This window comes from Bombina bombina, chromosome 2 (assembly GCF_027579735.1).
Source record: "Bombina bombina isolate aBomBom1 chromosome 2, aBomBom1.pri, whole genome shotgun sequence".
NCBI lineage: Eukaryota > Metazoa > Chordata > Amphibia > Anura > Bombinatoridae > Bombina > Bombina bombina.
The window spans coordinates 700159425-700177456 of NC_069500.1; the positions used below are offsets into that span (position 1 = coordinate 700159425).

At 40.2% G+C, this 18032-nt stretch overlaps 1 protein-coding gene across 1 annotated transcript in view; it reads left to right on the plus strand.

The window, feature by feature from the left end:
- INIP (INTS3 and NABP interacting protein) overlaps positions 1–14536 on the plus strand; it is a 60717-nt gene extending 46181 nt beyond the window's left edge. The window contains exons 3-4 of the mRNA XM_053700010.1: positions 2977–3067; positions 14048–14536. Coding sequence (XP_053555985.1) covers positions 2977–3067; positions 14048–14143 — 187 coding nt within the window. The 3' untranslated portion in view covers positions 14144–14536. The remainder of the gene's footprint in view (positions 1–2976; positions 3068–14047) is intronic.
- Positions 14537–18032: the final 3496 nt, after the last annotated feature.

An 18032-nucleotide genomic window follows, 5' to 3' on the forward strand; every position in this document is an offset into this window, starting at 1 on the left:
GATCATTACCGGTATCTAAGGTTTGCCTTTCTAGACAGGCATTACCAGTTTGTAGCTCTTCCATTCGGATTGGCTACGGCTCCAAGAATCTTCACAAAGGTTCTGGGTGCTCTTCTGGCGGTACTAAGACCGCAAGGAATTTCGGTAGCTCCGTACCTAGACGACATTCTGATACAAGCTTCAAGCTTTCAAACTGCCAAGTCTCATACAGAGTTAGTACTGGCATTTCTAAGGTCGCATGGATGGAAGGTGAACGAAAAGAAGAGTTCTCTCTTTCCACTCACAAGAGTTCCCTTCTTGGGGACTCTTATAGATTCTGTAGAAATTAAGATTTACCTGACAGAAGACAGGTTAACAAAGCTTCAAAATGCATGCCGTGTCCTTCATTCCATTCAACACCCGTCAGTAGCTCAATGCATGGAGGTGATCGGCTTAATGGTAGCGGCAATGGACATAGTACCCTTTGCACGCCTACATCTCAGACCGCTGCAATTGTGCATGCTAAGTCAGTGGGATGGGGATTACTCAGACTTGTCCCCTACTCTGAATCTGGATCAAGAGACCAGAAATTCTCTTCTATGGTGGCTTTCTCGGCCACATCTGTCCAGGGGGATGCCATTCAGCAGGCCGGACTGGACAATTGTAACAACAGACGCCAGCCTGCTAGGTTGGGGCGCTGTCTGGAATTCTCTGAAGGCTCAGGGACAATGGAATCAGGAGGAGAGTCTCCTACCAATAAACATTCTGGAATTGAGAGCAGTTCTCAATGCCCTTCTGGCTTGGCCCCAGTTAACAACTCGGGGGTTCATCAGGTTTCAGTCGGACAACATCACGACTGTAGCTTACATCAACCATCAGGGAGGGACAAGAAGCTCCCTAGCAATGATGGAAGTATCAAAGATAATTCGCTGGGCAGAGTCTCACTCTTGCCACCTGTCAGCAATCCACTTCCCGGGAGTGGAGAACAGGGAGGCGGATTTCCTAAGTCGTCAGACTTTTCATCCGGGGGAGTGGGAACTTCATCCGGAGGTCTTTGCCCAAATACTTCGACGTTGGGGCAAACCAAAGATAGATCTCATGGCGTCTCGACAGAATGCCAAGCTTCCTCGTTACGGGTCCAGATCCAGGGATCCGGGAGCGGTTCTGATAGATGCTTTGACAGCACCTTGGACCTTCGGGATGGCTTATGTGTTTCCACCCTTCCCGATGCTTCCTCGATTGATTGCCAGAATCAAACAGGAGAGAGCATCAGTGATTCTAATAGCGCCTGCATGGCCACGCAGGACTTGGTATGCAGATATAGTGGACATGTCATCCTGTCCACCTTGGTCTCTACCTCTGAAACAGGACCTTCTGATCCAGGGTCCCTTCAAACATCAAAATCTAATTTCTCTGAAGCTGACTGCTTGGAAATTGAACGCTTGATTTTATCAAAACGTGGTTTTTCTGAGTCAGTTATTGATACCTTAATACAGGCTAGGAAGCCTGTTACCAGAAAGATTTACCATAAGATATGGCGCAAATACTTATATTGGTGCGAATCCAAGAGTTACTCATGGAGTAAGGTTAGGATTCCGAGGATATTGTCTTTTCTACAAGAAGGTTTAGAAAAGGGTTTATCCGCTAGTTCCTTAAAGGGACAGATTTCAGCTCTGTCCATTCTTTTACACAAACGTCTGTCAGAAGTTCCGGACGTTCAAGCTTTTTGTCAGGCTTTAGCTAGGATCAAGCCTGTGTTTAAAACTGTTGCTCCACCATGGAGTTTGAACTTAGTTCTTAATGTTTTACAGGGTGTTCCGTTTGAACCCCTCCATTCCATTGATATCAAGCTGTTATCTTGGAAAGTTCTGTTTTTAATGGCGATTTCCTCGGCTCGAAGAGTCTCTGAGTTATCTGCCTTACATTGTGATTCTCCTTATCTGATTTTTCATTCAGACAAGGTAGTTCTGCGTACTAAACCTGGGTTCCTACCTAAGGTGGTCACTAACAGGAATATCAATCAAGAGATTGTTGTTCCATCTTTGTGTCCTAATCCTTCTTCGAAGAAGGAACGTCTGCTACACAATCTAGATGTAGTCCGTGCCCTGAAATTTTATCTACAGGCAACTAAGGATTTTCGACAAACGTCTTCCCTGTTTGTCGTTTATTCTGGTCAGAGGAGAGGTCAAAAAGCTTCGGCTACCTCTCTCTCTTTTTGGCTTCGTAGCATAATACGGTTAGCCTATGAGACTGCTGGACAGCAGCCTCCTGAAAGAATTACAGCACATTCTACTAGAGCTGTGGCTTCCACTTGGGCCTTTAAGAATGAGGCTTCTGTTGAACAGATTTGCAAGGCTGCAACTTGGTCTTCTCTTCATACTTTTTCCAAATTTTACAAATTTGACACTTTTGCTTCTTAAAGGTTCTTCAGGCAGTGGTTCCTTCCGTATAAAGAGCCTGCCTGTCCCTCCCGTCATCCGTGTACTTTAGCTTTGGTATTGGTATCCCAGAAGTAATGATGACCCGTGGACTGACCACACTTAACAGGAGAAAACAAAATTTATGCTTACCTGATAAATTCCTTTCTCCTGTAGTGTGGTCAGTCCACGGCCCGCCCTGTTTTTTATGGCAGGTAAAAAAATTTTGAATTATACTCCAGTCACCACTACACCCTTTGGCTTCTCCTTTCTCGTTGGTCCTTGGTCGAATGACTGGAGGTGACGTAGAGGGGAGGAGCTATGTAGCAGCTCTGCTGGGTGAATCCTCTTGCACTTCCTGTTGGGGAGGAGTTAATATCCCAGAAGTAATGATGACCCGTGGACTGACCACACTACAGGAGAAAGGAATTTATCAGGTAAGCATAAATTTTGTTTTTTATTACCATAAATTAGTAAAAACTAAATACTGTTTAGTGAATACTAATCAATATTTGCAGTCACTCACTGTGAAGTATTTAATGTAAGCAAGGTAAAACATTTTGTTTTAATGTCTCAACAGCATAGCACTTTCGAGGCCAAATGTGAACAAAGACTTCCGGGACCACGCAGAACAGCAGCACATAGCAGCGCAACAAAAGGCTGCACTTCAGGCATGTCATTTTAAACAATTTACAATAAAGATAAGCAAGGGTTTCATAGATATTACTTTTTTAGCGTGAAACATATACTCTTGAGTACTTAAGCGAAGTTAAGTGGACAGTGGCAAGCAGGGGAGGCAGTTGTGCCTTCAGTTTTAAATTTGAAAATATAATAATATAGTATATGTTTTTCTGGGTAGATATTTGATAGTTTGTACAGTAAACCCTCAACCCTAAACATTCCAAAATAAGGCCAGCTGTGTTTTAAACTAATTGGCTTTGCTTATGGTAATATACATTTTACTTTTCCATTAGAATGCTCCTTTGAAGGAAAGCTGCCTCCTTACAATTAATTGATCATGTTTTGAAGATAACAATCTTTAGTAATTAAAGCTCTACATTTAAGGGACTCACAATTTTGATGAAAATTGAACTAATCCTAGTAGCTTCTTATTGAAACAGAAATATGGCTTCTCAGCAGTGTCCATACACATCAGTTTAAGGATACATTCTGCAGTATTTGTCCCAACGATTTGGTTTCTATTTTTTTATTTTTTTGTAGGAAGATTTAAAAATAATCTTCAAAATAAAATAAGTTATTGTGCAAACTCCTTAAATTCCAAATTGTTTGAATCACAGTTTTGACAAGAGATGTATGTTGTGTTTTTTGGTGGTGGGAACCAACCTCATCACATGTAATAAAGGGACAGTAAACACCAAAAATGCTATTGTTTAAAAAGATAGATAGTCCCTTTATTTACCATTCCCCAGATTTGTATAACCAACACTGTTAAATTAATATATGTTTACCTCTATGATTACCTTGTATCTAAGCTTCTGCAGCTCCTTATCTCAGATCTTGGGACAGACTTGGGGCTCCATTACATATGCGGCGTTGCCCGCAAAAGCCGCTGCCGGTTTTTATGCGTTTTTAGTATCCAATATACAGTGCCGCATATAAATGCGGCACGTATATTTCACCCGTCGGCTGCAATTTTTACACCCATAAGCTCTAATGAGACCGCGTTGCAAATCGGTATACAATATTCAGCGCAAGGACTTACATGGCGAAAATTGAGACATTTTACTCCATTTTTACCTCGCCACACCAAGGCAGCCAATTTTTTTTATTTTCTGTAATTTTAGATTAATCTTAACTTATTTTTTTATTTTTAAAGTAATGTTAGGTTTTTTATTTTAATAGTTAGTATTTTTAGTATTTTTTAATGTGGGTAATTTGGGTTAATTTAGGGGGGTGTTAGATTAGGGATTTTAGTAATTTAAATATTTATTTGCGTTGTGGGCTTTGGCAGTTTAGGGGTTAATAGATTTATTAGCATTGCGTTGTGTGGGTATGACGGGTTAGGGGTTAATATTGTGTTGTGAGTTAATGGCGGATTAGGGTTAATAGTTTTATTAGGTAGTTTGCGATGTTGGGGTTGGCGGATTTAGGGGTTAATACTTTAGTTATTACTTGTGGTGTGGGTTTGGCGGATATAGGGTTAATAATTTAACTATCACTTGCGGTGTGGGTTTGATGGCGAATATAGGGGTTAATAATTGAATTATTACTTGCGGTGTAGGTTTGACGGATATAGGGGTTAATAGTTTAATTAGGCATATTGTGTTGTGGGGGGTTATCGGTTTAGGGGTTAATACTTTTATTAGTTCCAATGTGGGTTTGAAGTCGGATATAGGGGTTTTATACGTGTCGGGTTTATTTTTGGGAGGCCGGTTAGTTTATGGGAGACTTTATATTTTTTTTATTATTCTTAGGCGCCGGCAGTTTCTAAAGTGCCGTAAGTCACTAGCGGCTCCAGAAATGTGTATTTACGCTCATTTCTGGACATCACTAGTTTATCCGATTTACAGCACTTTATCAACTGCCGACACCCTATATGTAATACCCCGATGTGCAAGGTGAAATTACGGGCGGCGTGTGTTGCAGCGCTTGCGCTGAATCCTGCACCGTATATGTAATCTCGCCCATGAATTTTAGGCAATTAGTGCTGATTTTTAAATAACTCCACTGGTGTGAGCACAATTTTATCTATATGGCACACGTGAACGAACAGTACAGGTTATTAGAGAGATGAGGTGGACTGCAGAGTCTTTGAAATCAGGTTATGAGCATACCTGTTTAGTTTTCTCCTACATTGGTGTGTCCAGTCCACGGCTTCATCCTTACTTGTGGGAATATTCTCTTCCCCAACAGGAAATGGCAAAGAGAGCACAGCAAAAGCTGCCCATATAGCCCCCCTCTGGCTCCGCCCCCCAGTCATTCTCTTTGCCGCTCTGAACAAGTAGCATCTCCACGGGGATGGTAAAGAGTATGTGGTGTTAGTTGTAGTTTTTTATTCTTCTATCAAGAGTTTGTTATTTTAAAATAGTGCCGGTTTGTACTATTTACTCTACAACAGAAAGTGATGAAGAGTTCTGTTTAAAGAGGAGTATGATTTTAGCAGCAGTAACTAAAATCCATTGCTGTTCCCACGCAGGACTGTTGAGCCCAGAGAACTTCAGTTGGGGGGAACAGTTTGCAGACTTTTCTGCTCAAGGTATGACTAGTCCATTTGCTCAGAGTGCCTAGAGGGATATGGCTGCACCTCACTGACGAGGCCCACAATAGGCCGAAACGTACGTCTGGGGTTTTGCTGTTTCTCTTGTTCAGAAAGGGATTGCCTGGTATTTCGGGGCTGGACTGCACTGTTAAGTCAGGATCAGACTGATATTCTACAGGAAAGTTCTTCTCTGTGAAAGGCACATATTGAGCAAAAAAGAGGCTGCTTCTAGGGTGGAAACTAGCCATAGAACAAGCTATTATGCTATTGTTCGTTCCCAGGTTGAGCGCTTCTCTCTTTTTATCTAACAAGACATAGTAATGCTAGAAGACTGTCATTTTCCCTTTTTGGGATCGGTAAGCCATTTTTCTTAGACTCATAACAGAATGAAGGCTTATTAATGGGCTGTATACTGGTTGACACTATTGTGGGCTAAATCGATTGATTTATACAATATTTATATGACTTTTGGAGTGTTTTGGAACTTGAAAACACTTTGGGAGCGTTTTTTATTCGCCTGGCAGTCGTTTAGACACCTATTCTAGTCAGGAAGGGCCTTTCACTCTGGTATGCAGAGGGAGGAGGCTTCATTTTCGCGCCTTAATTGCGCAGTTACTTCTGGAAGCAGTGCATGCAGCTTCATGTGATAAGGTCCTGTGGCCATAAAAAACGATTCTGGAAGGCTTATTTCTGTGGCGAATAACCCCCAAGGAAAGGTAAAGCCGCAGCAAAGTCTGTGGCTGGGACTGTAGTGGGTTTAAACTGGTAAATTGAACAAATAGCTTCAACAACTTGAAATTTGGTGTGCAATACTTTCAAAGCATTAAGACACTAGGGTGCAAATTTGGTAAGGATCAGATATTTCCTTCATAGTTTTTCACACATTCAGAAATAAAGTGTGCTCTGTTTAACATTTAAAGAGACAGTAACGGTTTTGGTTAAAAACGGTTTTATTGCATTAATAGCCTGTATAAGCCTGTCTAACATGTCTGTACCTTCAGATAGAACATGTTCTGTATGTATGGAGGCCAAGGTGGTCCCCCCTTTAAATGTATGTCAAAATTGTGCCATGGCGTCCAAACTAAGTAAGGACAGTACTGTCACATTTAATAAGGTTGCCCAAGATGATTCTTCAAATGAAGGTAGTGGGGATAGTTCATCATCCTCTCCTTCTGTGTCAACTCCAGTTATGCCCGCGCAGGCGACAACTAGTACATCTAGCGCGCCAATGCTTGTTACTATGCAACAATTAACTGCAGTAATGGATAATTCTATAGCTAATCTTTTATCCAAAATGCCAGCATTTCAAAGAAAGCGTGATTGCTCAGTTTTAAATACAGAGGATGAGCAAGGGTGCGCTGACGATAATTTATCTGTTATACCCTCACACCAGTCAGAATTGGCAGTAAGGGAGGGTCTGTCGGAGGGAGAAATTTCTGATTCAGGAAAAGTTTCTCAACAGGCAGAACCTGATATTGTGACGTTTAAATTTAAGTTAGAACATCTCCGCGCCCTGCTTAAGGAGGTGCTAACTACTCTGGACGATTGTGACTCTTTGGTCATTCCAGAAAAATTGTGCAAAATGGACAAATTCCTTGAGGTCCCAGTGCACGCTGATGCCTTTCCGATACCCAAAAGGGTGGCGGACATAGTGACTAAGGAGTGGGAGAAGCCAGGTATACCTTTTGTCCCACCTCCTATATTTAAGAAAATGTTCCCCATTGTCGACCCCAGGAGGGACGCATGGCAAACATTTCCTAAGGTTGAGGGGGCAGTTTCTACGTTGGCCAAACGCACGACTATTCCCATTGAGGACAGTTGTGCTTTCAAAGATCCTATGGATAAAAAATTGGAAGGATTGCTTAAAAAGATATTTGTTCAGCAAGGTTTCCTCCTCCAACCAATTTCATGCATTATTCCTGTCACAACGGCGGCGTCTTTTTGTTTCGAAGAACTAGAAAATTCGCTCAATAAGGAGACTCCATATGAGGAAGTCATGGACAGAATTCACGCACTAAAGTTGGCTAATTCCTTTATTTTAGATGCCGCTTTACAATTGGCAAAATTAGCGGCGAAAAATTCAGGTTTTGCAATTGTGGCGCGCAGAGCGCTTTGGCTAAAATCTTGGTCGGAGGATGTTTCATCCAAGACAAAATTGCTTAATATTCCTTTCAAAGGTAAGACCCTTTTTGGGCCAGAATTGAAGGAGATTATTTCAGACATCACTGGGGGAAAGGGCCATGCCCTCCCACAGGATAGGCCTTTCAAGGCTAAGAACAAATCTAATTTTCGTTCCTTTCGCAACTTCAGGAACGGACCGTCTCCTAACTCTGCAGTCTCTAGACAAGAGGGTAACGCTTCCCAGGCTAAGCCAGCATGGAAACCAATGCAAGGCTGGAACAAGGGTAAACAGGCCAAGAAGCCTGCTGCTGCTACCAAGACAGCATGAAGGGGTAGCCCCCGATCCGGGACCGGATCTAGTAGGGGGCAGACTTTCTCTCTTTGCTCAGGCTTGGGCAAGAGATGTTCAGGATCCCTGGGCACTAGAAATAGTCTCTCAGGGTTATCTTCTAGAATTCAAGGAACTTCCTCCAAGGGGAAGGTTCCACATGTCTCGCTTATCTTCAGTATCGGCTTGATAAAACTTCTTGATAAAGCTCCTGGAGGGAGTGAAACGCGTAGAAGCTAAAGACTGTTTTCTTGACTCCACTATCCTATCAGCTGTTTGAACCAACCCGGGTTGACTGTCAACAAACGACACTAAGGAGAAATTTCATCGGAACCTGCATGCTAACAGCACTAAGTGCAGGTGAACTTACTCTCAACGGATACTTCTTTGCTGATCGGTGCCTAAATAAGTACAGGTATCAGATACAAGAAGAATTGTGAATACACAATATCGGACGTAAAAAGGCATTTCGGATACTCACAACTGTCTAAGCAGTGATTGGCAGACGCAAGACAAGCCCCCGCACATCGGGTGTGACGTCAGACGCCAACAACACGAGGACACTGTCAGAAGAACTGAGCCGCAGGACGCACAGGATTCCCTGCTGCTATTCAAGCTTACTATAAGGTACCATCTGAATGAAAGATTGCGAACTGTAATCCTAAACTACTAGCAGTATAATATTACTGGACATTTCTCTTGGTTCATACATATGGACATGTCAATTAGTTCGCTGAGAATACAGATATAAGGATTGATCTACTCCGAGCTAGAGCATAACCCTATATAATTTTTCTCCTATGCACAGCTCCTCTTTAAGCTCCATTATAATTTTTTGTGCAATATATAGCCTTTGCAGAAGTTTTATCAAGCCGATATTGGTATTTTAAATATATTTTTATGTATAACTGTATACAAACTTAATAACTCACGAGAAATCTTGGCTAACTGTTTAGTCACACCCCAACAGAATTTTCTTTGTGACTATACTATTAAACAGTAATCCAAATTTCTCATGAAGTACTAATCAGTACCACTTTTTATCATTTGTTATGCTAAATTTCTTTATTGTTTTTAATTGAATTGTACTAGAGACGTCTCTATATTTTTTCAAATCATATTGTAACCAAATAAATCACTTGTTTTTCAGATACTGTTCCTATTTGATTTCATTTTATTACGAATATTTATCACAGATAATATTAATAATTTCACATAAGTATCTTCAGCTATTAGCGCCCTTACAAGACCTCCCCTTTCTTTCACTATACACTATTTTTAGATTGAAGGATCTAAAAAACACTGTAAGCGGTCTGATACTCTATATACCAGCGCACTATTTTCCCACATTCTTTCACATCGCTTATCTTCAGACCAGATAAAGAGACGGGCATTCTTACATTGCATAGGAGATCTATTAAAGATGGGAGTGATACACCCAGTTCCAACAGTGGAACAAGGTCAGGGGTTTTACTCAAACCTGTTTGTAGTTCCCAAAAAAGAGGGAACTTTCAGACCAATTCTGGATTTAAAAATTCTAAACAAATTCCTCAGAGTTCCATCGTTCAAAATGGAAACCATTCGAACGATTTTACCAACAATCCAGGAGGGTTTATACATCACTACCGTGGATTTAAAGGATGCGTACCTACATATTCCTATCCACAAAGATCAACATCAGTTCCTAAGGTTCGCCTTTCTGGACAAACATTTCCAGTTCGTGGCTCTTCCGTTCGGTTTAGCCACTGCTCCCAGAATTTTCACAAAGGTGCTAGGGTCCCTTCTAGCGGTTCTAAGACCGAGGGGCATTGCAGTGGCACCTTACCTAGACGACATCCTAATCCAAGCGTCGTCCCTTTCCAGATCAAGGGCTCATACAGACATTGTATTAGCCTTTCTCAGGTCTCACGGGTGGAAGGTGAACGTGGAAAAGAGTTCCCTGTCCCCGTCTACAAGAGTTCCTTTTCTGGGAACAATAATAAATTCTGTAGAAATGAAGATTTTTCTGACAGAGGTCAGAAAATTAAAGCTTCTAAAGGCTTGTCAAGTTCTTCAATCTATTCCTCAGCCTTCCATAGCTCAGTGCATGGAAGTAATAGGCCTAATGGTGGCAGCAATGAACGTGGTTCCTTTTGCTCAAATTAATCTAAGACCATTGCAACTGTGCATGCTCAGACAGTGGAATGGGGGTTATGCAGACTTGTCTCCCCAGATTCAAGTAGACCAGTTAACCAGAGACTCACTCCGTTGGTGGTTGGCTCAGGATCACCTGTCTCAGGGAATGAGTTTCCGCAGACCAGAGTGGGTCATTGTCACGACCGACGCCAGTCTATTAGGCTGGGGCGCGGTCTGGGACTCCCTGAAAGCTCAGGGTCTATTGTCTCGGGAAGAGTCTCTTCTCCCGATAAACATCCTGGAACTGAGAGCGATATTCAATGCGCTCCGGGCTTGGCCTCAACTAGCGAAGGCCGGATTCATAAGATTTCAGTCGGACAACATGACGACTGTAGCTTACATCAATCATCAGGGAGGAACAAAGAGTTCCTTGGTGATGAGAGAGGTATCCAAGATCATCAAATGGGCGGAGGATCACTCCTGCCATCTATCTGCAATTCACATCCCAGGAGTAGACAACTGGGAGGCGGATTATTTAAGTCGTCAGACTTTCCATCCGGGGGAGTGGGAACTCCACCCAGAGGTCTTTGCCCACTTAACTCAATTATGGGGCATTCCAGACATGGATCTGATGGCGTCTCGTCAGAACTTCAAGGTTCCTCGCTACGGGTCCAGATCCAGGGATCCCAAGGCGACACTAGTGGATGCATTAGTGACGCCTTGGTCGTTCAACCTAGCTTATGTGTTTCCACCGATTCCTCTCCTTCCCAGGCTCGTAGCCAGGATCAAACAGGAGAAGGCCTCTGTGATTCTGATAGCTCCTGCGTGGCCACGCAGGACTTGGTATGCAGACCTGGTCAATATGTCATCGGCTCCACCATGGAAGCTACCTTTGAGACAGGATCTTCTAGTACAAGGTCCATTTGAACATCCAAATCTAGTCTCTCTGCAGCTGACTGCTTGGAAATTGAACGCTTGATTTTATCTAAGCATGGGTTTTCAGATTCAGTTATAGATACTCTGGTCCAAGCCAGAAAACCTGTGACTAGGAAAATTTACCATAAAATATGGAAAAAATATATCTGTTGGTGTGAATCCAAGGGATTCTCTTGGAGTAAACTTAAAATTCCTAAGATTCTTTGGATTCTTTTGAGTTTGGATAAAGGGTTGTCAGCGAGTTCTCTAAAAGGACAGATATCTGCTTTGTCTGTTTTGTTACACAAACGCCTGGCAGCAGTGCCAGATGTACAAGCTTTTGTACGGGCCTTAGTCAGAATCAAGCCTGTTTACAGACCCATGACTCCTCCATGGAGTCTAAATTTAGTTCTTTCAGTTCTTCAAGGGGTTCCGTTTGAACCTTTACATTCCATAGATATTAAGTTACTATCTTGGAAAGTTCTGTTTTTGGTTGCTATTTCTTCTGCTAGAAGAGTTTCTGAATTGTCTGCTTTGCAGTGTGATCCACCCTATCTGGTATTCCATGCAGATAAGGTTGTTTTGCGTACCAAACCTGGTTTTCTTCCAAAAGTGGTTTCCAACAAGAATATTAACCAGGAAATATTTGTTCCTTCTCTGTGTCCGAATCCAGTTTCGAAGAAGGAACGTTTGTTACACAATTTAGATGTGGTCCGTGCTTTAAAATTCTATTTAGACGCAACAAAGGATTTCAGACAGACTTCATCTTTGTTTGTCGTTTATTCTGGTAAGAGGAGAGGACAGAAAGCTACTGCTACCTCTCTTTCTTTTTGGCTGAAAAGCATCATCCGATTGGCTTATGAGACTGCCGGACGGCAGCCTCCTGAACGAATTACAGCTCACTCTACTAGAGCTGTGGCTTCCACATGGGCCTTCAAGAACGAGGCTTCTGTTGATCAGATATGTAAGGCAGCAACTTGGTCTTCTCTGCACACTTTTGCCAAATTTTACAAATTCGATACTTCTTCGGAGGCTATTTTTGGGAGAAAGGTTTTGCAAGCCGTGGTGCCTTCCGTTTAGGTAACCTGACTTGTTCTCTCCCTTCATCCGTATCCTAAAGCTTTGGTATTGGTTCCCACAAGTAAGGATGAAGCCGTGGACCGGACACACCAATGTAGGAGAAAACAGAATTTATGCTTACCTGATAAATTTCTTTCTTCTACGGTGTGTCCGGTCCACGGCCCGCCCTGGCTTTTTAGTCAGGTTTCAAATTTTTTCTTTCTCTACACTACAGTCACCACGGCACCCTATGGTTTCTCCTTTTTCTCCTAACCGTCGGTCGAATGACTGGGGGGCGGAGCCAGAGGGGGGGCTATATGGGCAGCTTTTGCTGTGCTCTCTTTGCCATTTCCTGTTGGGGAAGAGAATATTCCCACAAGTAAGGATGAAGCCGTGGACCGGACACACTGTAGGAGAAAGAAATTTATCAGGTAAGCATAAATTCTGTTTTTTACAAAAAATACCAAGAGAAAAAGCAAATTTGATGATAAAGGTAAATTGGAAAGTTATTTAAAATGACATGCCCTATCTGAATCATGAAAGTTTAATTGGGACTTTACTGTCCCTTTAAAGGGATACTAAACCTATTTTATGATTCGGATAGAACATGCAATTTTAAGCTACTCTAATTTACTCCTATTATGAATTTTTCTTCGTTCTCTTGGAATCTTGATTTTAAAAAAAAGCAGGAATGAAAGCATTGGAGCCAGCCCATTTTTGGTTCAGCACCCTGGATAGCGCTTGCTGATTAGGTGGTCTGCTTCAGTCTGATAAACTCCTGCACATGGTACTCTGCAAAAAATGGTGTTTATTCATTATTTTTCTATCCGATTAGTTGTATAATAATCAGACCAACTGATATTGATTTGTTCAGCACAGAAACATAATTTTTTTTTTGAAAATCAAATCACTAGATTTTAAAATATCTAATCCCTTTAATGTACTACAATATTCTAATGCTGGAGGTATAAAAAGTAATATATATTAGTATTTATTGATGTAGAGCAGGGGTTTTCATCAGAGAGACTACATAAGAGTGGGTTCTTGTTCTTGCAGAGCTTGTGAACATTTTTAGACATTGTTAATTGAAACAAAAATATATACTTCCATTAATAGCAAAAATCTTAAATGTATGTATGAACCAGAAACATATGCCCTGTATCTACACAGAGTGAATAGTTACAACTAGTAGGCTGAGAACATAGGATTCTCTTGTGTGTTGCAAAAAAGAAGTGTATGAATATTGTGTGATTTCAGTAATGCCGTCACCCATACAGTCGTGAATTTGCTACAGAAAAGCTTTACAATTTGGAGAAGTGGGGAATGGATATATAAAAACACTGGGAAGCTATATATTGTGCCCATGGGCTTTAAATTTACATTAAACCCCACATTTCATTTTTTTATAAATTAAATATTATTTATTTTGCCTGCTTCTCCTGCAATGTAACATTTAAAATTAAAAGTGTTTCCACTCCCACCAAAGAGGCTACATTGCATCCTGTGGAATGCAGAATCGTGACAGTCTTACATTATTCACAGTGATTGGTTGATATTTTTAATACCTTATTTCTGTCTGATACTGATTGACTACAGCAAAGGATGTAAGATAAACACCATTCAGGGGGCTTTTCAAAATGTATTAGCTGACAGATTTAAATGTTTTTAAAACATTTATTTTGTATGCAGTGCATTGAATACATTTTTCATAAATAATTGATTGACTTAAGTCTCACTTTAAGTTGGATAATATGGATACAATTAATCTAGAATTGCTTAGTTATTAGAACTTTCAATACTGATGTTATTAAACCACAAAACTATGATTTCACATCTCCTTGTACAGTTTGTGCCGTCTTCATTTCTCTAACTTGCCTGTTTTTCTTTCCCCAGCATGCCCATGCACATTCATCAGGATATTTCATAACACAGGACTCTGCTTTTGGAAATCTTATTCTGCCAGTTATACCCCGTCTAGAAGCCGAATAACAGCATTGTGTGTTTTTTCCTTCTGACAAACTAACAAGGACTCTGCCCTATTTTAACAAAATACAGACAAAGCTGGCTTAAAAGATGTGTAGAACCTTTTTTCTTTTACAAGTCAAAAAGACCTGTAATTTGGTTAAAACCATTAACCAATGTCATCAGTCAACAGGATTGTGAGTCTGTTTCTTTTTATAAAAATAAATGTTTTGTTTAAAACTTGTTTTTCATAAAAATATTTTATCTTATCTGAGTTATCATATTGTGTTGTAGTATTATATTGAGTTGAATCAGCAGATAAGAAAATTACATGTTTTAAGAATGAGTTTCTAAAAAGTTATCATATTGAAATATTGCAAACAACATAGTGCAAACAATAAAAGTCAACCATTTAATGTAGCCTTTAAGTCTGTCATATGTTCAGTACCTTATCACTATTACAATGTTTAATAAAAATATATTTTAAAATGTTGCTGCAAGGCTAAAGAAAACTGTAGCAAATTACAAAGCCGTACACTATCCTTCTTTGGCAGCTACGAAGATGTTTTTAAAGGGACATTAAACACTAAATAAATCATTGCTTAAATATTGTTTTCAAAGAAAAGATTAGCCTGAGAATAATTTGTATATGTATTTTTCAAAATTATTTAATTAAATATTGAGAAAATAAGTGTAACAGTCTAATGTCCATAAAGCAGTGCGCGCCACCATATTGTAACTTAGGTTACCTTTTCTGCTGAGGCCAATTAGGAATGATTATAAATGGCTTACTAGAGTGTGCAACCAATGACTGTGTGGAATATAGCTGTATCTGAACTGATTGGCAGCTGCATGCAATTGCCACTCCTGATTGGCTTGCTGGCTGTGTTGTGCTTGGAAGCTGCAGTGCTTGAATTAGCAAGACTTTATCTATGTGTGTGATAAAAGAGATTCCAAGTACATTGTATTGCAATGAAACGTAGTTATCTCTTTTCCCATTTAGGGCTAGATTACGAATGGAGCGGTACTTTGCGTTTGCACATTAACTTCGTTAGACGTAGGCTTTTTGTGCGTGTCGGGTAGCACGCATATTACAAGTTCAAAGTAAAAAGTCTTGGCACAAATGCTAACCCGACGCATGCAAAAAGCCAAAGATCAAATATTGCAACCGCATTAACTTATTACCAAGTAGGCTTCAATAAAGCGCAAAAAATGGTGAAAAAATAACAACTAACACCCATACTCAGACGCAAACCCAATCGCATTTTCTCAAGTGTGCTAAAGCCAACATGAAATATTAATATTTCACATTCCAATGTTCTTTACATAGAAGAATCAGTACTATTTATTTATTCATAAATAAATATTTATATTTTGTTGCATTTCGCAGATATTGCTCTTTTTACAAATTGAAGGTTTGTGGCACCCCTGTGTTGAGAAAGTCTAACGGCAAATGAATACACATATATATATATATACCTATATATATACACACCACAAACAAAAAGATTATGACTCACTAAAGGCTCAAATGATGGTTAGCATTTTTTTTTAGCAATAAAGTATTTTTTAATTAAGGTAGAGAACGCCAACAAACTGGGAATGTGGCATAGAAGCCGAAACGTCAACATCTGGATTTTATGTGAATAAATAATAAAAAATAATTTTAAGACCTGTGAGTGACCTTCTGTGATCCGCGATTTATTTATATATATATAAATATATATATATAAATATATATACACACAAACCGGCCACTTCATTAGGTACACCTGTTCAATTGCTTAGTAACACAAATTACTAATTAGCCAATCACATGGCAGCAACTTAATGCATTTAGGCATCTAGACGTGGTGAAGACGAATTGCTGAATTTCAAACTGAGCATCAGAATGGTGAAGTAAGGGGATTTAAGTGACTTTGAACGTGGCATGGTTGATGATGCCAGACGGGCTGGTCTGAGTATTTAAAAAACTGCTGATCTACTGGGATTTTTACGCACAACCATCTCTAGAAGGGGTGTCCAAACTTTGCTCTCCAGAGGTTTTGGAACTAGATTTCCCATGATGCTCAGCTAGATAAAATGCTGGCTGAGCATCATCGGAAATGTAGTTCCAAAACCTCTGGAGAGCAAAATTTGGACACCCCTGATCTCTAGGGTTTACAGAGAATGGTTCGAAAAAGAGAAAATATCCAGTGAGCTGCATTTTTGTGGACGACAATGCCTTGTTTGATGTAAGAGGTCAAAGGAAAATGGGCAGACTGGTTCGAGGTGATAGAAAGGCAACAGTAACTCAAATAACCACTCGTTACAACCAAGGTATATAGAATACTATTTCTGAAAGCACAACACGAACCTTGTAGCAAATGGGCTACAGCAGCAGAAGACCACACCGGGTGCCACTCCTGTGAGTGCCACTCCAGGCTCAACAAAATTGGACAATAGAAGATTGGAAAAACGTTGCCTGGTCTGATGGGTCTCGATTTCAGCTGCGACATTCAGATGGTAGTGTCAGAATTTGGCGTAAACAACATGAAAGCATGGATCCATCCTGCCTTGTATCAACGGTTCAGGCTGGTGGTGGTGGTGTAATGGTGTGGGGGATATTTTCTTGGCACACTATGGGCCCCTTAGTACCAATTGAGCATCGTTTAAAGGCCACGGCCTACCTGAGTATTGGTGCTGACCTTGTCCATCTCTTTATGACTACAGTGTACTGATGGCTACTTCCAGCAGGATAATGCACCATGTCACAAAGCTCAAATCATCTCAAACTGGTTTCTTGAACATGACAATGAGGTCAATGTACTCCAATGGCCTCCACAGTCACCAGATCTCAATCCAATAGAGCACCTTTGGGGTGCAGTGGAACGGAAGATTCACATCATGGATGTGCAGCCGACAAATCTGCAGCAACTGCGTGATGCTATCATGTCAATATGGACCAAAATCTCAGAGGAATGTTTCAACACCTTGTTGAATCTATGCCATGCAGAATTAAGGCAGTTCAGAAGGCAAAAGGGGGTCCAACTCGGTACTAGCAAGGGCCAGTAAATGTGTGTGTATATATAGATCTGTATATATCTATACCTATAATTATTTATATAGCAACAAACAATGCTCAAACAGCACCTTAATTTCTTTGTACCCTTAATAGGGTTCCCTGGTGACCGGTGGTACAGAGGGGACTGCAATCCTCTCTCATATGTCAATATAATGGAATTCCACAGCACCCAGGATTCAAAATAAAAAGAAGAAATTTATTGAGGTACAAACAGCAGCAACGTTTCGGGAATATTGATGCATGATTAAGGGAAATATTCCCGAAACGTTGCTGCTGTTTGTACCTCAATAAATTTCTTCTTTTTATTTTGAATCCTGGGTGCTGTATAATTATTTATATATGAAGAACATTTGAATGTGAAATATCTACATTAAATAATGTTAATAATAGTTAACACTTTATTAAATATGAGTATTGCATAAATATGTTTTTTATGTTTCAGCTACTTTACTGCAGAGGGCTTCAATGCACTTATATATTATATATGTCGATAATATGTCTTCATATGTATCTATGTGTCTGTAAATGCATATATATATATATATATATATATATATATATATATATATATATATATGTGTGTTAAAGCCCTTTGCTCATTATTATATTTATGCAATATTTTTTAAATATATTTAATAAAAATAAAATTGCATAAATATATTAATGAGTGTAACTATACTTTTAAATGTATTTTAATTGTCCATCTAAAGGGGAGAAGAGTCCACGGCTTCATTCATTACTTGTGGGAATTAGGCAAAGACACCCCAGCCAAAGGCTTAAATACCTCCCCTCATCCCCCAGTCATTCTTTGCCTTTCGTCACAGGAGGTTAGCAGAGAAGTGTCGGAAGATT